We start from the raw sequence: 23,563 nt of genomic DNA on the forward strand, positions 1-23,563 counted from the left end.
CGGGGGGAGCGGCCCGCCCGGCACCCCCAGGCCAAGGCCTGAGCTGCCTCCTGGAAAGCGCGAGAACGCGTGGAAGTGTGTGCGCTGAACTATCTTTCTGCAAACGGTTATGATTGGCGCTGGGGGGCAACATCCTATGTGTTAATTTCAAAGACTTTTACCTTTTTCTGTTAAAACCGAAGAGAATCGTCTTCTCGAGCATCTGCTATGTGTTTTGTCTGTACACCACCCACCCCAAGTATGCGCTTGCTGTGGGTATTCCAGAACAGTAAGAGGGAAGCGCACTGCTCATAACCTTACTGGCTTTGATGTGCTGGTCCCACCAGACCAGGTGTGCGGTGCAAATGTTCTGTCGCTGTGCTCCAAGTTAGTGAATTCAACAAGGTATTTTTTCATGTTGAGGCTCCTTATGCAGTAGGTGAAGACTCAAATGTGATATTCTGATAGGAGATGAGTTACACTATTTACAAGATGAATTTCAGTGACTTCTTTTAAAACACCTTGTAAAATGAAATTTTAATTCTAAAACAAGCAGACATGTTTTAGGAGTTCTCTTGGGAATAAAGCAAAAAAATATCAAGTACTGGAGTTGAGAAATAATTTTGCTTAATGAGTCCTCTACCATGCAGCTGTGTACAGGCATGTAATAGCTAATAAGTTCTTGTCAAAAACTTACACTTTGGCCACAATGTAGTCTATAAAGCAAACTGCAAAAGACCAACAGCTTGAAAAGCCCCTGTGAAGGATGAAGCAAGCAAGAGTTCCAAAACCATTGCCAGTGCCTTGCCCTTTGAAAACTGTAGGTAGTTGATTTATTGATGGAAAATTCTATTTTCACACGAGCTGTACTTTTTTTTTCTGGGTTTTATAATCCTTGTTTACATATCTACCCATAAGAAATTGATTTTTAAATTTGTGCAGGGTTTTAACAAGCGCCCAGATGATGATTTTAATTTGCCATTTGTAATGATGAGTACACTGAAACGAGGTGAAATCACTGATTCAGGTAAGACTAAAGTGAGCATTTACCTTGCACAGTCTTTAACATTTTTAAAATATTATTGACATTTTTCACGAGTAGTTTAATAACTTCATAGCTGTCTCACTGTTAAATACAGTTCTGCTGTTACTTTTTTAGAAATATATTGATCAAAATCTCTTCATATTTCAGATGCGATTTCACAGCAAGTAAAACTTTGCTCTGAGGTAGATGAAGAGGTCAGCTAAGTATAAACTCTGCATATCTGATTTCTTAGGGTCTCTTAATTTGTTCCTAAACTAGTGCCTAAATCACTGTTCAGAAGATGCTTCAGGGCTAAAGGAAGGAGTCAAAAGGGAATAATAATGTTCTCTCTACTGTTTAAAGCCGAATCACGTAGGGGATGTATTTGTGATTCAGTGAATATGCCTGGAGATAAACCTTTAAATATTAAGGGGGTTTCCAAGTTTTTGGGTTTTTTCAGGTGCCTGGGGAGTCTTGGAGTTCTAATCAGAATAAGATTTAGGCACTTAAATATCTTTGTGAAACTGGTTCAGAAGTCAGAGTATTCTTTGGAAACTTGAAGCAGATTATTCCAATTGCCTGTCTGGCTTTATTTTATCTATAATATAAACAATGGGTTTAGTAGAGTGGTTTCCTGAAGCATTTGATTCTTCTTATAGTGTCTTTACCAATGCTCTCCTGCTTTAGTATGACTCCGTAAAGCTTCCCAGATATAACATGCTGTTTGCTGCAACAACATGGAACATATTTCTTGCAGTCCTCCTAATGATTTTCATATCCCTGAGGATGAAACTTCTTTTAGCCCTAGCAGCTATTAAAGTACAGTCAGGACTGTAATAATCTGATGCAGCCAGAACAAGGATAGCGTTAGGGGACATCATACTAAACTGAGGAACTGCCCTGTGGTCTACTGTGCTGCTCTTACCTGCCTAAACCACTGATCAAGCGCTGCTTGTACAGCACTTTAAAGATGTAAGAGCACAAGGCTGTTTGGTTTTTCTTCCTGCTTTGTGTATGAGTTAACTGCAAAAACGTATCTCAGGTAGACTTGGACAAGATCTCTGGAGCTGCTTTTACTTAACTCGGCTGTATTTGTCAGAGTAAGGAGGGAAATGGTGTGAATAATCTAATAGAAGGAATCCTGTCTCTACTGATAATTCTAGCAAAACTTTTACTGACTTTTGGTGGAGTGCAGTTATTTGTATCTTTAAGACTTATCTTTTTAACAATGTCACTATATCTGAAGGTGGTGGGGTATTTTTCACTTGTGTTTGTGTCTCTTTCTTGTCCCCTAATGTCTGTTGATACATACAGAGCGAATACACAAAGATTTAAATGTTGGTTCCTGATCATATATAAGCTCGTGTCACCATCTGTGGAAAAAAAATTACTCTTGTGATATTTCTAAGAGATAAACATGTATCTAAACCATTATTAATTAAATATCATTTGAGATTAAACTGTGGAACCTGTTTTAATAGAATATAGAAACAATGAATGAATTGTATTCAAAACTCTACAAAGAGGCTGAGAAGATCAAGCAGTGGAAACTAACTGTAGAGTCAGAACTAAAGCAGAAAGAAAGAAAACTGCAAGAAAATAGGAAGATTATTGAAGCACAGCGTAAAGCCATTCAAGAATTGCAGGCCAGTATTGTACAGTGTATATTGAACATGTGAAGTAAAGAGCAGTTTTTTCCTGATTTAGTATGAAAATATTATTCATACAATTAAATATTAAAAAATGTTGCAGAGACTAAAGAAATTTTGAACTGTTAATGTGATGACTTCAAAGAAGCCATTTGCCTAGATACCAGTGATCTATGGCTCCATTGTAGTTAAAGGCAAAAGTAACATTTTGAGGTTTAAAAATGGTCTTGTTCTTTTTAACAATGCACATCCTACCTTTGTATTATTTACATGTACGTCATACTGTGGGTGTGCAGAAACCTGTTCAACTGAGTAAGTTTTCATCCTCCCAGTATGTGTGAAGCATTCTCATGCGTATTTCTGTGTTCAACACATACAGGCAGTAGTTCACTTTGCTGTATCCCAGTGTCTTACCTTGCTGCTAGTGACTGAAATACATATTTTAAACAATTTATTGGTCCTTTTTTTGTTGTTTGTTTGTGTTGGCTTTGGTGACCTGAGTCATCTTTGATTGTTTGACTTTTGCCTTGAGAAAATGGTTATTCTGAGAAGGGGTGTGCACCTGAAGCATGTGAGTGTATGTATGAATAACATACCTGTAAGTGTTTCAGTTTGGTAAATTATTGTTCATTATTATGTCTTTCATGCAAACTACAACAACAGGTGGCTCAGCATGTAATATCAGAGAAAATGGATTTCTGTCTTCTGATGCAGAAAATTATTTCATGTGAGATTTAAGAAGTAAAAGTGTATTTCTAGTATATTTTTAATAACAACGTGTTTGTGTATTTCTTCCCTATGAAATTAGTTTGAAAATGAAAAACTAAGTTTAAAACTGGAAGATGAGATATGTGAAAATAAAGATCTTTTAAAAGAGTGAGTAATACAGACAAATATATTTTTGTGAAAATAGTTTTTATGCTGAGAGCTGTGTTGGTATGGGAGGTTACACATAGCTGTTAAATTGTAAAGGTCATCGGGGTATTCATATTGTTACCACTTAGGTATGCAAAGTACTATGCATTCCTGTGACAACATCTTCTGGTATTTTTCCCCTCTTTTAGAAATGGCGCTTCAAGGCATCTGTGTAATCTGCTCAAGGAAACTTGTACTCACTTCACAGAGAAGTCCACCAAATGTAAGTGCTATTTAAATTTTGATACCATGAGTATATTGAGACATGTGAGATGATACTTCATGCCTGTGTTTAGGCAGTATACCTACTCTAGTTACCTTTCCCAGCTCTCTAACAAATTTCCAGAGTTGATGTTAGCGTGGTTGGAGCGGTTACAGGTTCGTGGGGGGAAAAAGGGTCCAAACCCCAAGACACTATGAGTAGCTAACGTTCTCACTAAAGTGACCAAGCCAAGACAGCTAGATAACAAAGTTTAAATTCTTGAGGTTTGAAAGTATGTTCTTGACTTGGGATTTTATTCTGCATGAAATTCAGAATTGTTATTATAATCTTTTAAATTTTACTAGCTTGATCCTGGATACTTAAGAAGTGTCTCTTTCGTTTTAAGGTGGAGATGGAGTATTATTACAATTTGTCATGATATTTCTGTGATCATGGGTATCTGCTGATGGGAAGAAATTCAGTGCTAAACCTTATATTACAGTTTTTCAAACATATTTTTGATACATTAATATTCAACAACATTAATACTGTCGAAATTAGTATAGTTATATAAACTGATCCAGAATTACACTATTCACAGAAAAAGGGACATTGGGAAGGAAATTTGCTTGCTTAATTTTTCAATGGAATATATATTTTCTTCAGATTATATAACTTTTTGCACTCTGTTTTGTAACAATTTTTTTTTTAAATAAGAGACTATAATTCCTTTTTTAATTCATTATGCTGTTTAAACATAATGACTTGGACAGCTTGCATTCTTTTTCAGAAGGAAAACTTTATGATATGTTCTTACTTTGATAGATGAACAAGAAAAAGAAGAAACAAGACAACTATACATAGAACTTAATAACAACGTTGAAGTAAGTGACATAGCTTGTTAAAACGCTCAAATGTGATCCGAGTTACATGGCTGTGTTGAGCTGAGTTACATGCATATGTTCTAGAACAGTTTGGATGGGAAGGGACCTTAAAGATCATGCAGCCCCACCCCCTGCCCTGGGCAGGGCCACCTTCCACCAGCCCAGGTTGCCCAAAGTCCCGTCCAACCTGGCCTTGAACCCTTCCAGGGAGGGGGCAGCCACAGCTTCTCTGGGCAGCCTGTGCCAGGGCCTCACCCCCCTCACAGGGAACAATTTCTTATATCTGATCTAAATCTCCCCTCTGTTGGTTTAAACCTGTTACTTCTTGTCCTGATAAACCATTACCCCTACCCCTCCCGATGAGTCCTTCCCCGCTTTCCTGCAGCCCCGTTCAGCCCTGGGAGGCCGCTCTAAGGTCTCCCTGGAGCCTTCTCTTCTCCAGCTGAACCCCCCAACTCTCTCAGCCTGTCCTCACAGGGGGTGCTTCAGCCCCCCCAAGCATCTCCGTGGCCTCCTCTGGCCCTGCTCCAGCAGGTCCGTGTCCTTCTGCTGTTGGTGCCCCAGAGCTGGACCCAGCCCTGCAGGGGAGTTATATGAAATAGGAAGTATAAGGTGTGAATATTTCTTGACTTAAAGAGGGGTTTTGCCTTTTTAATTTGATGAAATTGTGCAGTCTTGCCAAATAAATTAATTCATCATATTTTTGTTAATTATTCCAGTGTGGAATGTAAGACCCTGGTATATTTATAATAGAGAAAGATGAGACATCATTGTTTGGCAGTGATGAACTTGATATTAAGCAGAGTCAGAGAGTACATGGTTGAATATTAATTACAGGTGGTTGTAGCAACTAAGAAAGCACAACAGCTCCTCCATTGTGTTAGGGATCTACCAACATGGACCCGTAAAAATATTTCATCCTTGAAATTGTTTAGGTCTTTAGTACAGAAATTTTTAAACTTCCAACTTTGAGTGATTATAAAGTTCTGTTAACTCAAAATATGTTTGTGCTCTGAATTTTCTTTTTAACAAAATTTCTCCTACAAATATGAACAAGCTTGTAACACTTTTTACAAACATAAACAATTCTTCATTACTGAAAGTATCTGTATATATTGAATTTTATTTTTAGAGAATGATAATGTCATTTGAAGAGCTTCGTGTGCAAGCAGAGAACACCAGATTGGAAATGTGTTTCAAATGTGAGAATACTGTTTATTGTGTTTGTGCTTTAGGCTTAACATTTTTGTACTTGATAGGTTTTATTGCATACAGTTTCAGGCCAGAAAGATCTGAAGTGCTAGAATGGTGAACAGTTAACACTGTGACAGTCTGGACCCTCTTTTATTCATGCTGCCTGCTTTTAAATGCCTGAGTCCTCTTATTGGTTTTCCACTGGGTTGGTTATGGAACCTTATTTTTCATATAGTCACTCAAAGTCTAAGTTTTGTCTATGAAGTACAGTCTAGGGATCACTACTTATTTTATATAGTTGGTTTATTTAACTGATAATGCACTAGTGTGTAATTACAGAAATTTTATTTAAATACTTGCTTTATTTACAGTGTGACTGTTTCATTTTTACACTTGCATTTCTGTTAGTTTCTTATAAAACTATTAAGTAGTACATGGAATAATGGACTAATTATGTTGAAAAATGGCGCAACTGTTATCTTGTCTCATTAGAAAATAATTTCAAACATGACCTCAACAATTGCTCTTTATGGAACAAATTGTACAACTGTACAATTATAAGCAATCTTAAACTGGAAATTGTATTTAACTTGGTGTATATTTTAGCTAGTATATTAACTATGGATATTACTGTATCTTAAAAGTAAAAGAAGAAGCAGAAAAAGTGGACAAGTTTGAAAAAGAATGCAAACTGGAAGTCAGTATGATGGAAAAGCAGGTTTGCTCAGTTTTACAATCTAATATGTACAGCTTTATTTTTGAAAGAAATCTTGCAGTTTCTTTAATATTTGAACTCTAATTTGCTTTTGTGACTTATACATAAAATGAAAACAATTATTTTTAAAAGTGCTGAGTTTGTAAAATATTTGTATTTTGGAAGGATGGAAGTTAATATTGCAAATGACCTTTCAGTGGTGTGTTCCTTCTGTTACTTATTTGGAATAAAACATGAACTAGGTTGCTGTATCGTAACGGGACATCTTAGTGACAGGATTCAAAAGCACCATGTAAACGTTGAATACTCTTTCTGTGCTCTATACGTACGCTTGCCTTTATAAAGTGGCTTGTGCAGAAGCATAAAATTAGCAAAGCAGTCATCTCGAAGTTAGGAAAGGTATAGTTCATATCTGGGGAGAGAGAAGGTGGGAAGAAGGATTAGAATGCATAACAAACCACAGGCTGTTTAGGAGTTTAGAAATCTTAAGATTAGAGTAGCTTTTTTGTAGTGCTGATGAGGTAACCATGATGGAAGACTGATTAAGTTGAAGAAATTAATTATTATGAGAATTTTTAGTTTGTAAGCAGGACTACGAGAAGCTGAGCATCCATCTGTATCTGGGTAGGTCAACAGTTGTTTTCTCTGAGGATGGATGTAACATTGCAAAGGGGCAAGCAGTGTTGCTGGGTATCAGTAAAAAGGACAAAAATAACAGGTGGAGCTGCATTTAAATCAGATTCTGCTAACTTTAGTGATGTACCAGTACTTTTAGTCTGTTGGAATTTGTGTTTTGATTTTGAACTGAAGAGATTTTTTCATCCAGAGTAATATGACTTGATCAATATTTGGCTGAGACCAACCACTTCATTTATCTCGAATGACAGCAGGATGTATGCTAATAGTACATGGTGCACAAATGAAAATGAGAATCTGTCCTTTTTTCTAGACTTCATTATGATATTATTTTAATTTTGTTAGATTTCAGCTCTTACCATACAGAGTGATGAAAAAGATGATATAATAAGAGACATCAAGACTCAGCTGCAGGAATCCAAAAATAAAATTGCCAATTTAGTAGAAGCAAAAAGTAAGAGTTCTCTCTGCTATGTTAAAATGTAATTGGTTATAGAAATATAGAAAACAGGATCATGATAATTTTACCCAGTTACTTGTCAGCAGCAGAGTTTTGGGGCTTGCAGGCCCTATTTACGTTTGGAACAGCAACTGCTGATGGGGGACCAGGACTGGTAGTCTTATTTCATAAAAAGGGTTTTCTTTTTAGGTTTAGGCTACACCCTGTTTTTGTACTGACATAACAGCTTTGTTGTGAGGGATTTTAATGTACTCTTCAACAAACTAGCGTGAGCATGCTCTACTACTGTAAAGGTGCCATATACCCTGTCATTCCTTCTCTGTAATAGAAGTAAGTTTTACCAAGACACTGTATAACCCTGCACCTATTCTGGAGATTTCTCCTTTTTAGTTGGACTTGTACAGTAAACATGGCATGGTAATAGGTAAAAGTATTTTTCCTGGTTACTGGATTGATCTGTTTCAAATCAAGTTAGTGAAGGGTCTTTAAAGTATATTTGTTCATAGTAGCCCATAAATAGTAGCCCTTGTTCTGTGTTCAACAAGACATATTTTCATACCTTTGCCAAATAACCCCCCAAAATGTTACAGCTTTTAAATGGAATCTGATTTGCAAATAGGCAAATGATTGACTGGGATTGGAAGTATAACTATTTCTGAAGGGTTCTTTTTAAAAGGTGAGTCAGGCCACGAGGGCTTTTGAAAATCACAAGGGAAAAAATACATCGCTTGAGTTTTGCAGACTTAGTCAGGTGCCACTGAGGAAACTTACTTTTCAGAAATTGATTTTCAGCATTTTTAATCCATTTATATTACTAAATATTTATAGTGTGTGATGCAAGTACGTTTAGAACTGAGGCAATTTTTAGCCTTCTCTTCCCTGGGGAGGCAGGTTTTAGTATTGTTTTTATGCCAGATACATGTAAGCATTTTGTTAAATTCCATAAATATATGCAGTTTTACATTTCGGTTACTGTTACTTAATAAGTTGAATAAATATCTTGGAGGCTTTTTCCTCAACAATGACACAAATACACTATGTAACTTGATTAAATTGTAGGAATGTATTTATTTGTTAAATAGAAATACAAACATTTTTTAGTAAATATCCTACTTTTCTTAAATATAAGCATATATCTTTTTGCTTAGGACATGAAGGAGAAATGTTAAAGGAATCCCAGATCAATCAAGAACATTTGAGGGTAGAACTGGAAGAGGCCAAAGCTTCACTGCAAAAAACAGAGGTACAGCTTGCTTGTAATTTTCCGGTATGAATATGTTAAGTAATTGCATAAATAATTACCGATACTTTAGATATGAAACAATTGTGGTTGTTTATTGCAAAACATGTTTAGAAATATATAATTTTTTTGAAGGTTACTCAAAAGAGCTTAGAAAACGAATTGCAGACTGCAGTGAAAGCATTAATTCAGGTCACTGGAGAAAAAGAAGCACAGGTGGAAGAATGTAAAAAAATTAAAGCTTTGCATGCATCCCTGATAGAGGAGTTTGAGACTTCTATTTCCAATTTGAAAAGCATGCTGCAAAAAGAGCAAAATAGGTAAATTAAACAGTTTGAATTCAAAGAATGATCTTCTAGATAGTATACTAGATTACCGAGCTGCTGGGAATAAAACCTAAACTTCTATGTGATCTAGTGTAATTGCATTTTTTTTTTTTTGGAATCACTAATAACTTTTTTTCCTAAAGTCCTTCACCTGTCTTGTTATTTGAATTACTAGCACCTGAAGACAGTTATGCTCTTTGGTTTTGTGTGGACGACAGAGCAGTAATCTCATTTAGTACTTGACTATTCTTTATTAATGGAAAATTTAGTGAGGAAAATATTCTTCTGTATGTGATAATAGTACTGTTTAATGCCAATGCCTATTGTTAATGTATTTCAGGTTTTCTGTAGTTTATGTATTTGTCAAAGAACCTAATAGCAATTAAAATCAACCTTTCTGAAAATGAGAACAGATGAGTAAATATGTATTTTAATACATTACCACGACTGAGTTTTTCAAGAAACAGTGATTTTTGGGTATGTGGCATTAAGACGTTTTTGAAGTAGTTGCAGTTTATGACAAATCCAAGAACAAAGGGCTATGAAGCTGAAATTTGTTTCTTTGACACAGTGGTCTAAATACAGTGAATTTAAAGATTCCCCCCCCAACTTTCATAATTCTATTTTTAAGAAATATGGACATATATGTATATATTTGTTTACTTTTATGTCTGCTATTCTAAAGTTGTAGAAGTGAAATCTGATATGTGTTGCAGGTAGATATATCATCTGCCTGTTCAAAGGCAAATATTCTTAAAATCCTTGTGATAACACTTTGTCTTATTGTCCTTTAAGTTTCAAATGCACTGCTTTGTACTACACAGTTTTTGTTGGCTTTTTTTTAAATTGCCATTTTTTTAGATTGGAGAAATATGAAGAAGAGTCAAAGCAACTTACCTTGGAGCTCAAAAATAAGTCTGCTGAACTGGGTAAGATTTATAGAAAGAAAGAAAATGAGCTAGGTAGTAATAAAAATGTTTTCTGATGTTTTCTGAAAATGGACTGTCCTTAGTGCTTGGAAAAATGGTTTTACAGAACTCTGTACCTGTCAGGAATGCTTACATGTATTTTTACTCATCTGACTCCCTTTTCTTTGGTAGTCATTGCAGCTACAGTACTTGCAAAAAATACCAGTAATGTGGATGTGAACACAGAAAACATTTTGAAGTTACTAATAAGTGGTTTCCTTTTTCAGCATATCCATGTGAATATTTTCCAGATATTGGAAAAATGCAGATGCATCGGTACTTGGAGATTACTCCATTCTTACAGTCCACAGTTTATTTGAAGCCATAATTGTGGAAAATATAATAGGCTCTGAAATTTATTTAGGACGAATGCTTAGTTTCCATTCAGATATGTATTTGCTAATGTCTTTTTGAATAATTTCAACTCTACATTTAGATTAAATCATAATTCATCTTTACGATTTCTGAACTTAATCCAACAAGTTTTGAAAACTGGGTACTGCAAAGGGATAAATGCTTTATACTGCCTGCTAAATATGTCAAATTATTCCTGTTCAATTAACTTTACATGTGCTGTAGAAGACATGACTAAACTGAAATGCGACAAAGAAGTGCAACTTGAAGAGCTGTCAGAAACACTGGTAAATGTTCATTTTATTAGTCTCATGACACTTACTTTCATATGAAGTCTCTCTTGCTTTCTACATATCTTAAATGCCATATATAAACACTGTCTAAGCTGCTTTAATGTTGCTACTAAACTTCCTTACCTGTCTTTTAGACTATTTCAGTGTTTTCATTGAAGGAGTTGATTCTTTCCACTGTTTTTCTTCTGTTCTGCTTTGTTTTGGTTTTCTTGTCAAGATTTCTGGTCATTTTCTTCTTCATTCACACCTATTCAAGTACCACTCCCTCTAGACATAAAGACTCCCCTTTTTTAGTTATGCCTAGTACCCATTCTTTCCTCATTCTGGACCTTTCTGAGAAATACTCTCCTTTTTTTTTTGGTGATGAACCTTAGCTCAAACCTCGTGAGCACCAGCATGTGACATTTCAGACTAAGAGATCAAGTACTTTTTGACAGTAAAGATAATTCCTTGAGTGGCTAGGGTGCTTCATAAGGGGTGCTTCATTCAAAAATTAAGTCTTGTAAAGGCTGACCTCATTTTGGTGTTTAAAGGATAACCAAACTTCTGACACCACCTGAGAAAGGGCAGTGGAATTTGGGGAAAGGTTATATGTGACAAAATGAAGAAACTAATAAGTAATTTCATAGGTTCCATAGGTTTATTACTTCAAAAATCTGTTGTGACTATTATGCTGTTTGTGGGGTGTTAGCTATGGTGAGGTGTCCTCCATACAGCAGTGTTTAGTATCTAGAAGGTGTTACGTAATGGGCTGAATGTCCCTTTTCAGAGTGTGTAGAAAGGTCTTTTGGGTTATAACACCCTGTTCCATGTATTCCCATTATACTGGTTGCTCTTTCTTACTCAGAGGGAAGTTTCCTGAGTTAATTTGCTCAGGTGTCTGTAAACCCTACAGATCTGTGACACAGGCCCATTATCTGTTACAGAAGTCTAAGCTATATGAAGTACACTTTTAATACAGGATTATTTTAGTTATGATCTTGTATTTACAAGTTTAACAAGAAACTGCATCAGCTAAAGTAAGATAGTGTGAAACGAGGTTTGCATTTTACCATGTATGTTTATTCCTTATATACTGTGCATTGAATTTCCTGGATTGAGTTTCACTGATGTTCTTAAACAGGGAAAAGTGGAAGGACTTCTAGTGAAGAAGAAAGATCTTGAGGCTACTGTAGAAAATCTGCAGGAGAGAGAAAAAGAAATGAAAAATGCTCTCCAAATCAGAGAGGTCTGAATAAAGAGTGATAGTAACATGTTTTTATAAATAGTTGTTACACGTTATCACTCCTATATAAGAACCTAAGAAATATCACCTAGTCAGAGCAGCGCTCTCCTGTGACAGTGGCGGCAGGAGGTGCAAGGCGCCTGCCTGTTCCCTGCGTGCCTTCCTCTTACGTTCCTGCAGTGGCCGCATTAAGGATGTTTGAGGACACATCCCTGTCGGTTGCCTTTGCTGTCAGTTTATGGACTTGTAGGTGTGCACTTGTCTCTTCAGGTTTTGAACCTCCTCATACCATTTGCCACCTCCTGTGATAAGAAATTCCAGAAGTTCATTATGTGCTGTGCTTAAAACCTGATGCCTCTCTCCCTCCCTCCCGCCCCTGCTCCCATGAACTGCCTGCCAGTGCCTGTGGTATTGGTGCGTCACCAGCTGTTTGGAGGAAAAAGTATTCAAAGCATTTATATATTATAAACTACATTGCATTGCAAGACTTGCCTTATCTTGTAATGGCAACAAATTTCTGAGGGAAGACTTCTGCTTTGTGGCTTGGGTTGTATCCAAAATACGTGCTTATTCTATCACATAGTACTGGCATTCTGTGATTTTGTTTTTGTTTTGTTTTTAAATTTTTTATTATTTAGGTGAATGCAAAAGCTTATGATGTCTGAAGCAAATGTCTTTCTTTAAAATAATGTCCAAGGAGAGCTAATTTTGTCAGCGATTTTACAGACTAGTTAGTTAGACTTACAATAGGGGACACATTTAGCACTTGTATCAGAGTTCAGTATCTCCCACTACTTCCACATCACACCAGAGAGATGTAAAGATACAGTCTGGCTAATTTATGGCATATGTGTCATTTTGTTTCATCTTAAAGCTTTGTGTTGTCAGTTCATTTCTGATAGCTTTCATGACTTGTAGTTTACATAGGAATACCCAAAACACTTTTTCTTCTACAGGAAGAAATCCGTGATTTGAAATTACAACTGACTAGTACAGCTGAAAAGGAACAAAATTATTTAAAACAGCTTACGACACTGAATACAGATCTTGAACAAGAGGCGTATGATGATTTTTGAAAATACAGTATTTAATTTTTTTGGTGTTACTTAGAAGTTACTTTAATATACAATGAAGTGATCTGTGATTGTTTTCTAATGAAAACTTTGAACCTATGCACACATTATAAGATCTGTTACATACTTATATTTATAAAGTACATTTTCTGTATTTGTATGTATGTATTTGTTCCATATGAAGAGAAAGATTCTGAATTTATTAGCCCTGTTTTGAGCTGGATATTGAACTACCTCATCTTCAACAACCTTTGTATTTATGTAAATGTTGACTCTCATTTTCTTTTCTTCTTCTGTCACCTTTTTTCATCACTGTAACTTTGCTGCAAAGCTTAAATTGTAGATACAGACCTGAACTTTTTTCAGCATGAAGTAACATTTTATAACAGATAAATTTAACTTAAAAGGAAATTTCAAAATACATGTTCTTATCTCTCTTGACCATTTGTTTTAAATTAGGCTAAAGAACGAACAATTAACAGTGTATATCAATAAGCTTTTATTAGAAAAGGACCAAATAGCACAAGAGAAAAGTGGTATGGCTACAGAAATCAAGAAACTGCAAGAAAATCACAAGGCAAGTTGTAAACATCCAGCTGTTTTAAAAGAACAGTCAATTTAAAATACAAATCATATGGTAAACTGCAACATGACATGGTTCTGTGGAACTATTTTTTTGTGTTTAAAATACAAAGGGAGTGCAGTTAACCTTGTGAATCAGGCAGGTCAAATACTGCTTAAGATGTCTTTTAGTTTTTTTAGGATGTCACTTAGAATTTTATTCATTTTACTTACATGGGTCTTTATTTAGGATAGTAGAAAAAGAGAAGAAAATACAAAGCAGTTAGTTGAAAACCTGGAAGAAGCAAATGGCCAGCTAAGGCAAGTAGAAACAAATATTAATGTACAATATTATTAAAGGAAGTAGACTCAATTCCTTCACAGTCTAAATGTTGTGCTCATATGCTGCTTTCTCTGATTTTTAGCTTAATGCTTTTTTTTAGGCTACATAGCTAAACAGAAACTATTTAGTATTGATGTTGGCCATGTAGAAGCTTCTACAAATTGATGATACCTATTGCTGAAGGAATAATTCTTGCCATAGCTTCCTGTTACATATGGAGAGCTATCCTGTTCTGCATTTACATCTTAGGTGTGAAGGAAATGAAAAGCAGAAGTTAAAGGTTATGGTTTAAATGTGAAAAGGTGAAACTGATTAAATATTATTCTCTGAACTAGTCTGTGTACTACCAACTCAGTAGATAGGCAGCCTTCCAAGTTTGATAGATGGATTACGGTATTACAGATTAGAATATATTTCACTCACATAAGGGGGACATCTTTCCATATTTATAAAAAGTATGTACAGGTCAGACATTAACTTACCAGTCACTTTACATCTTTTAAGAACATTTTCACTGAACAGCTTATGAATTTCTCACCAATGTTAGTAGTTCTTTTTAGAAAATAAAATAAACTATGGGTTTACTTAGCAGTAGTGAAAAGAAGTTAAAGTTATTAAATGAATATTTGCTAATGCTTGTTAATTTGGCATTTAGAAATGAACTGGAGTCTTTGAAGAAGATGGCAAAGAAAGGTGAAGAGATTAAAAGTAAACTGGATGAAAGAGAAGAAAATGTATGCCATAGATGGTTTATCATGAAAATGTTTAACATAACCTGTAGGACAAAATCTAAATGTAAAACTCTTTTTTTTTTTTTTTTTTTTTTTTTTTTTTTTTCTCTGAAAATCTCTACCTTGGGATGTAATCTCTTACAGAGGCATCTTCTCTCGGTGCTGCTACCAACTGAGTCAACATGCTGAGCCCTTTTCTTTTAAAAGACAAGGGCTTTCACTGGGATGTTTATCTTTCTTTACATGGAGGCTTAAAAGTCCAGATCTGTTAGATTTCAGGCCGAGAACCCTTTTTTTTTTAAATTTCTGTATACCCACTTAGTGATGAATGGGGTATGGATTGGCTTTCAATTTGTAATACGACTCTTAGTTTAAATATGTTCAAATATTTTTACTTTCTTATTGTAATTTCAAAGTACACCAGGTTTTTTTACAACATAATGGATTTCAAAATTTATTGTAAAAGTAAAAGATTTACAATTATAATTCCAGGCTAAGAGTATTGAAAATCAGATGTCAAGAAAGGAGAAGCAGTTGAAGATTCTAGAAAATAAGGTATGAATATTAATTTTTTTCATGGACTGTAGAGAACTTCGTGCAAGATTATTTTTTAAATTGCAGAGTTACTATTTTTTTTTATTTCTAAGCTCTACAACCACTGTGGAACTGGTTCTCTGCTATTAGTGTTGGTGATACTGGGCTAGCAAAATTCTTGTAGTACTTTATGGTTAAAACTTTAATCACTGGGTCATGTTAGCATGTGTTTCAGTCCCACTGGAATTAATCAGACTTGTGCAAATGTGTGAACATTGGCAGTAATCCCTAACAGTGAGTAATTTTTTAGGAGTTCACTAATTAATGTTTGCAATGTCTCTTTTAGTTCAACAATGTAAAGAAACAGGTGGAAAATAAAACCAAATGTATTGAAGAGTTGCAACAGGAGGTATGTACGGTTTCTAAAAGTCACAAATAAATGAAACATGGTATTTTGTAGTAGCTGTTACTTTTCAACAGTTTTTGTCTGGTGTGGTACCTTTAGATATACCTATGTAATTTATAACATTTTCTTTCTTATCCTAACTTTGAGCAAATTTAAGGAGTCACCTTTGGAATTACTTGATTTGTAAAATTATCCTTACTTTTGAAAAATACAATTTAATAAAATTTTACTATTTTCATGTAGTACATGGTATCATAGGTTATTATTTCAAGTATATCAATCTCAGTTACCAACAATAGAGAAGAGTTGTATATTAAGACAAATAGTTAATAACTGTAGTGTAAAAAATATATAAATAGTATTTTTTGTCATGACACCTACACATTTTCTGTCAGCAGCATCTTGGTTTGTCTTCCCATACTGCACTCTCTTCCGTTATTCTTCATTGTTGCCCATGAGCAGTCTTTTGTAAGGTCATGAAGTAACGGTATTATTAAAGCCATCTTTTGTCTGGAGAATTGATCTGGAACTTGAACTGCACAACGGAGTTATTTGCTTGCTGAAAGATGGAATTTTGAAGATTCCAACCTACCTGATGCAGTTAAATCATTACATAATTCCATTAACTTATTAAATTATAGTGTTTGGTTTATTTTATTTTAACAGAATAAGGTGCTAAAAAAGAAAATTACTGCAGAAAGCAAGAAAACGAGTAGTTATGAAGTGAAGGTAGGTTTAAATAACTTCACGTACAAGGTGAGGGTAAAGCACAAACACTGAATGTTTTAAGTACCAGAGTAACTAATGATAATAGTTATGTTAAGCACATTCGTAACTGGTTTATGGATCTTGGATATGGATTTTACAGGAATGAGTCCATAATTTTTGGAAGATGCTTCCATTTTTAATCAGTGGGCACTGGCTGGCCTACCAGATATTTGTAAGAGATGGACATCACATCTCAAGGAATTACATTTCTAATAAATCCTGTTCTTTTTTGTTTGAAAGTGTGCTGAACATAATTCAGTAATGCCACCCCATTGAAACAGAAAAGCAATTAAAAGAAATGCATGTCTCATTCACTGTAGGCAGTTCTTTTACTCTGTTCTGCAGTGATAAGTCTCTGATCAGAATACTGTGTCCATTTTTGGGTACCACACTTCAGGGAAGATATAGACTGTTTTGGGCATAATTATGAGAAACTTAAAAATTGTAATCAAAATGCACACTTGAGAGAAAAATATTATAAAACAGATAAAATCTCAAATAGATTTACAAGGGAGGGAATAAAGTCTCCATCTGTATCTTTTTCTCAAAGAATTCACAGCATTTAGAGTCACCACTTAGGAATACACTATTCCTATTTGTTTCATACCAAATTCTCATTAATATTAGTAACTCAAAGGAATTAATCTTTAGAATGAAATAAAATTCTGAAAATAAACTATTTCTAGATAAACTGTTTTTTCACTTCTTAATTAGTCAAAAAAATTTAGCTGTTAACATAATACAGTCATACTGCTGAGTCTTAGGAGACTATTTTAGGAGACTCTCAGTTATGCTTTATTTTGGCACCTTGCATTCAATGCCAGCAATACTAGAGAGCCTTTTGTACAAAAGGCAGAATAGTGTCAGATTGCTGATGGGTATTGGAATGATTTTTTGTGATTGACTGGCCTCTAGCTTTAGGACTGTTTTATTGACTGGGGTGCATGAAACTGGTACAGGCTGTCTTTCCCATTGTGGTGTTGCCATTGTTTTTATGAGTATTTTCTAACTCACTTCAGGAAAAAGTTCAACTCTTTATTAAAAAAAGCTGAACATTAAATAGGACAGTTCAGTCATATACCTGAAAAGCAGCAGATGGGTTCCGCTCGAAAATGAGAGGTAAAAAAATCATTGGCATATTTATTCCTGAACAAGTAACAGCAATGATTCTGTGTTCTCAAAAGGTGAATAAATTACAGTTAGAGATGGAAAATATGAACAAGCAACATAAGGAAACAGTTGACATCTATCAAAAAGACATTGAAACAAAAAAAGTAAACGAAAATAAACTTCTTGAAGAGGTGAGAGTTGTTAATTTTTAGTGTAACTTTTAATTATTTTTTTGATGTAAGATGGTTTTATGAAGCTATATTGGCCATAGCCCTTGCTCTTATGTAGCAGTCTTATCGACATAAATGGAACTTCCTGTGTATGCATTTGAGCAAAGCTTTAGTGCATTAAATCTTTAAGTTGAAGCATTTGTATGTGTCTTTAAAAACAAGAACGCAGTTAAAAATTTTTGTCAAGATATTGTTCACAGAAATCCTATTCTTGGAATAAATATGACATAAGCAAATTAGATTACAACCGTTCCCATATTAGTACTTTCCTGCCCACAGTTTTTTGATGGTAATATCAAAAAAAGTTAGGGCAGAGTGCTTGAAAGGGCCTTGTGGTTTAAAATGACACTGCCATAGAAGAATGGATGTACTTTTAATCTAGGTTTATTTGCCCATTTTAACAATATCTATAGAAGATGTAGGATTTGAAAAAAGGTCTTAAAAGCAAATGAAGACTACATTAAATGAGACTATATATACATTGCACCCACAGAGGTAAGAAGAAATGAAACAGAGATTTTTTTAAAATATATTATTAATTTTTCATGAATTAAATGAAACTTGTTGCTAACAGGTAGAAAAGATGAGGTTGCTTGCTGATGAAGCAACAATAACACAGAGAGAAACTGATATCCGATGTCAACACAAAATAACTGAAATGGTGGCACTTATGGAAAAACACAAGGTAAGAGGTTTTACTCATTTCTGTGATTTGTAATGTGTGATACTGTTAAGTGAAAGCTTTTCAAACCCAGAATATTATGAATTAGAAAGTGAAATTACAAAATAAAGACCAGAATCTCAGAAAATGAAGTTGAATACATGCTTGATTTTTCATCATCTAAAACCAAATACATCTAAAGATTTTGAAAACATGCCTACTGGAAGATAAATTCCATGTATCTAAATTTGTAGGATTTTTTTTAATATTCAGGCTTTGATACCATCCTAAAGCAGTATTCTTCAGTATCAGTTTGGGCCTCTTTATGAGGAGATTACTTAGCTACCCTCAGCATATTTTAATTTAGATTCCTTATTGTTCTGTTTTGTGGTCTATTTAGCAGATACCACTAATAAAAATAACATGGCTAGATTTTTTGTGCTGCAACATGTACTGCTGCCTAGAGATAAAGCATTCTGTCAGTCCACAAAATAATAGTGCTTGTAGATTTTCTGCTTTACAGCTTCTGCTGAAGCATCCATGTTTGTTTATAGTGCTTTCTGAGTCTTCAGAAGAGTCTTATTTGAAAAAATGAGTAATGTCTGAGGACTAGGTAGATCTATAATTGTAACATTTAGTCAAACGTTTCAAGTTTGTTGTTTGTTTGTTTGTTTTTTTTTAAATACAGCATGAATATGATAAAATGGTTGAAGAAAAAGATGCAGAGTTAAAACTTTATAAAATAAAAGAGCAAGAGCACTTATCATCAAAAAGATCACTGGTAAGACATACTCTTCAACACTAAATAATTAAATGGAAGGGCTGCTGTCCTTAAAGTGTAATATAATTATAAATATCATATTAGACTTCTTCCTCTTTCTTTTAACACTTGAGGGGTTGTGTCTGCTTTAGTGGGACCGAACAGTAAAGGTAAACCCACTAATCTCTGTTTACTGTTATTTTCTTACAGATTTTACTATGTGCATTCAAAACCCCAGATGTTTCTAAAAATAAATTGGAGTAGCTGTGCTTTTCTGTCTATTTCTCACCAATAGTGAATCAGTTCTAACCTCACTGTCTGAATGAGAAACTTTAATACAAAAGTTGGATTCCACACCCCACTGTTCTAACAAGCATTTTAAGTTTTTACCTTGAACAGTTTTGGTCCAGTACCTGTTTCTTAATAGTACTTTAGCTCTTTTTACATCAAATAAAACAAAACTTCTAGTCTAGAGTTGCATTGCTGCTTTTTTTTTTTTTTCTTTTTTTTTTTTTTTTCTTTCTGGAAAGATTAGCTTTGAGAAATATTCTGAGAGCCAACATCCTCACAAGACTTTCACAGAAGTGTAGTTCTGCAGCATCTACTTTAAAATGCAGTATTTGTCTGACATTTCCCCTCACAGAATATTTCTTCACAGAGCTTTCTTTCAATTAGATTTTTTTTTTTTAAATAGAATGAGGTGTGACTCAAGTCTACATGTTGGGTTTTTTTAATTTGGTAACTGCTTCTTTGATCATCTGTTATTGAAGTGATTGAGTTGCTTGATTTTTCTGATATTTTGACATTTAGGACCCAGTTTTGCTGCAGGGGAAGTACTAGCTGTGTTACATATGGAGATGTGTTGCTTAGGGACATGGTTTAGTAACAGACTTGGCAGCATGAGGTTAACGGTTGGACTTGATCTTAAAGGTCCACCCTAAACAATTCTGAAAATGAGTTGTAAATACCTCTTGGCATGCAGAATTGATGGATAAGTTTGCTCTATTGAATAAATGGAAATTTTATTTGCTTATAATGAATATTTCGATTTATTATTGTCTCACTTTGGACTGTTTTCTTTTTTCCAGGTGAAGTATAGCTAATAATTGTTTTTATCTAATTGTTTTTAGGAAAATGAGCTCTCATGTTTGAAAAACGAACTGTCATCCCTTAAGGAACAACTCAAAGCAGAAATTGAAGAGAAGGTATTTTTTCTGAATGAATGTAGCGGTATGGGTGATGTGCTTGGACTGGTCTTATGCACTATAATAATGACAGCTGTGAAGTGCACTTTTGATTCTTGATCTTGCTGTCCATTGCTGTCTGATTTCAAAATCTTGATGCTCTCTGAAGTCATTAGGTCTCATTTCTGGTAGTAGTGAATGTTTTGTTACTCCTTAATTGGTAAGTATGAGGGAAGCAGGGAGAAACTGAAGAACTGTCCGAGCACGAGGTAGCTTTAACCTTATTAATTAATCTTAGAATTTGGTAATATTTATATGTATGTAATCTAATTGAAGATCCATGATAAATTATATGTGCTCAACAGAAGACATTGACATGCTTTTAATTTAAACCTTTTTTAATTTTAGAAAATGCAGACTCATTTTTGTGAGACTCCTAAACCTCATTTAGATCTGGATGGTGAATCTATTAATTTAAAAAATAAAAAGTCTCCAAATGAGATTCCTACAAAAGTCAACGTGATGGAAAAGAAAAAAATGCCTCCTTCAGTATCTGCAAAGAGTCCCTTGGGTAGTCCATCATTAGAGGTTTGTAACTCATAATAGTGAATTGATCTTGTTTTATTTTTCTGACTGTATTTCTTGCTTCTCTGTAGATGCTTATTTATTTTTTGTTGTGATAAGCAGGGATTTAAAAGGTAGATGGCCACCAAAAAAATGTATTCCACAGCGATATTAGACAGCAGTTTGTACAAGGGCTCCCACTGCTCAGTTACTTAATTTGCCTGTTATTGTTGTTCAGTAACAATTCCTGTCCTAGAGGGACTGTTAATTTATAATGTCTCTAGAATTCTTTTACTTAGTCTTAAAAATAAGTGTTGTCTGTTTGTAAAGGCATATTCTTCTCTATGGAACAGAATATAGCTTGTGTAGCTCTAAAAATGATCAAAATATTCCTGACTGCTTCGTCATAACTGTAAAACCTCATGCTTCTACTGTGTCAGAAGCTCTTAACGATAGGAACAGCTACTGGTTTTATGTCATCCTTTCTAAAAAAGGATTACATTGTTCCATTGCAAAGTTTTTGAGTTTAACTTGTAGTGGAAGTACTATTTAAGTTAAAACAATCTCGTTCTTGATATCACTATCCCTGTCTTTCTGAAAGCTTTTTCCTGAAGTTTTGTTTGTTTTCTCAAATGGTACTTACATTCTGTATGTAGTGGCTACAGTTCAGAATACCCTGAATTTCTGCAGATAAGCATGAAGAAGTTAGATACAGTGTGCCATAAAACTCAGTTCTTCCACAGTTTCCTGTTCATGCTCCTTATTTGGCAACAAATATTTTTGGGTCTTTGCTTCTTATTTTGGATGAAAAGATAATTGTTCCACAGCATCTTTCTAGTGTCTTCCTGAATAATCAGTCTGTAAACTGGGTTACGAGTTCAGTTTTAGATTCTACAATTACCACTGAAAATATAATTTTCAATGCCATCTTTTTCCCAGACATATATTATAAAGACTCCTCCAATATGTAAATTGCAAAGTGAAAGCACAAGTCTGCATTCAGAACAGGGCATGAGGAAAAAGCAAAAAGTGGTTCTGCAGCTGGATGCCCAGTCAGACAGCTCGGAACACAGCGACCTCCTGGTAAGGATCAGAGAGAACACAGTGAGCTCAGCGGTGCTTTTTGCACACTGCTCTATCTCAGAATGTGTAGAAAGCATGTGGGGTTCTGTAGCCAAGACAATATTTGTTATATATTTTTATTTCATTGGTTCTTTCTGGAATTGTATTTATATGTACATAATTAGTAACTCTATGACAGAGTACCGCTATACAAAAATATATATATTAACTTCTATAATGACTGTTTTACATTGTTTTTATTGAACTGTTGAGGCTTCATGGTAACAACTTAACTTTTTTTCCCATACTGTAATATTCCTAGGGGGAAAGAAAATACATTTTTTAATATAGTGTGATTAAGTAACTTTTTTTATTTTTAATTTAAGAGTATAGTCTCGGAGGAAGAAATGTTTAAAAAATTGTACAAAGATTATCCTCACGCTTCACAATTATATGCCATGACACCAAAAAAGGTACCTTAGCTTTTCTTCAGATCAAAGCAAACAGTTAATCTGATTATAGAAACAGACTAATGGATGGCTTTATTATTCTTCTTAGAAACCAACTACATCAAACATGAGAACTCCAGGCTCTGTACTGAAACTTACAACCATGAGGAAAATGCGAGAGGCTGGGTGGACTGCAGTTTCTAAAATGGACAGGAAAAGAAAAATTAAAGAAGCTGAAAAGCTCTTCACTTAAAATGAAAAAATGACTAGTGCCCTAGTATTCTTTGATTAGTACAACCACAGTATTATGATTCTTTCAGTTAGTACATTGTTGCATTTTTTTCTCATACTCATTATGTTCAATGCTACATTAATTTCCTTTATACACATAAACTTTATCGATACGTAACCACCTGCAGAGCATTATCTGCATTTCATTCCCTGTGCTATAAAAGTCAGGAGACAAATTAGCCCATTTTTAAATTTTGAAACAAGTATAACTACGTAGAAAGCTGTTTCAAACAGGAGAAAAAAAAAAAAGTCTGCCATTGGAAATACTGGTTTTAGAGAAATTCAGTTCTGTTCTTTAAAATTTAGTCTATTTTTCTTAATAGATAATTCACAAAAGAATATTGTTTAGTGAAAGAAATACTGAAGCTGTTAGAATGCATGCACTTTTTTTACCTGAAGTCATCTTCCTTTTTCATCCATTTAAAATGTTCTTAGAACTGTCTTTCTAAACTGTTTTGTTTTCAGTAGCTACTATTCCAGTATGTTAAAACAGTTTTGAAACTTTTGGAATTGAATTTTCAATAGAATTACTTCAGTTTAAAAATATTTCAGCTTCATAAGGAATAAAATATGCACATGTTTTAAGGTTGTAAAAACAATGTTAAGATGTTATTAAACTGAAACGTAAAGTGTGGGACCAAGTGTTGATTTATGTGTTAGAACACAGATATAAACCACCAGGCAGCCTTCCTAAGGACTGACAGCTTCAGCCACGTAAGCGTACGAATAGTTAAGAACAACGAATGTTTCTGCATTAATCCTTGATTAATCT

The 23,563-nt window shown here is 34.4% G+C and overlaps 1 protein-coding gene across 1 annotated transcript; it reads left to right on the forward strand.

The window, feature by feature from the left end:
* Window positions 1-837: 837 nt before the first annotated feature.
* Window positions 838-23,113, forward strand: SYCP1 (synaptonemal complex protein 1; the record flags this gene model as incomplete). Its single annotated transcript, XM_026864085.1, has 29 exons — window positions 838-1,006; window positions 1,172-1,218; window positions 2,485-2,649; window positions 3,461-3,528; window positions 3,717-3,790; window positions 4,595-4,653; window positions 5,786-5,855; window positions 6,492-6,565; window positions 7,544-7,652; window positions 8,807-8,901; window positions 9,034-9,218; window positions 10,086-10,153; window positions 10,772-10,833; window positions 11,963-12,067; window positions 13,021-13,124; window positions 13,597-13,714; window positions 13,949-14,019; window positions 14,697-14,775; window positions 15,265-15,327; window positions 15,653-15,715; window positions 16,379-16,441; window positions 17,665-17,781; window positions 18,395-18,505; window positions 19,170-19,262; window positions 20,372-20,446; window positions 20,834-21,013; window positions 21,929-22,072; window positions 22,438-22,524; window positions 22,610-23,113. Coding segments are annotated over 29 exons (2,862 nt in total), but the record flags the coding sequence as incomplete, so codon positions are not given.
* Between the last annotated feature and the right edge of the window lie 450 nt (window positions 23,114-23,563).

This window comes from Athene cunicularia, assembly GCF_003259725.1.
Source record: "Athene cunicularia isolate RWA chromosome 26 unlocalized genomic scaffold, athCun1 chr26_part1, whole genome shotgun sequence".
NCBI lineage: Eukaryota > Metazoa > Chordata > Aves > Strigiformes > Strigidae > Athene > Athene cunicularia.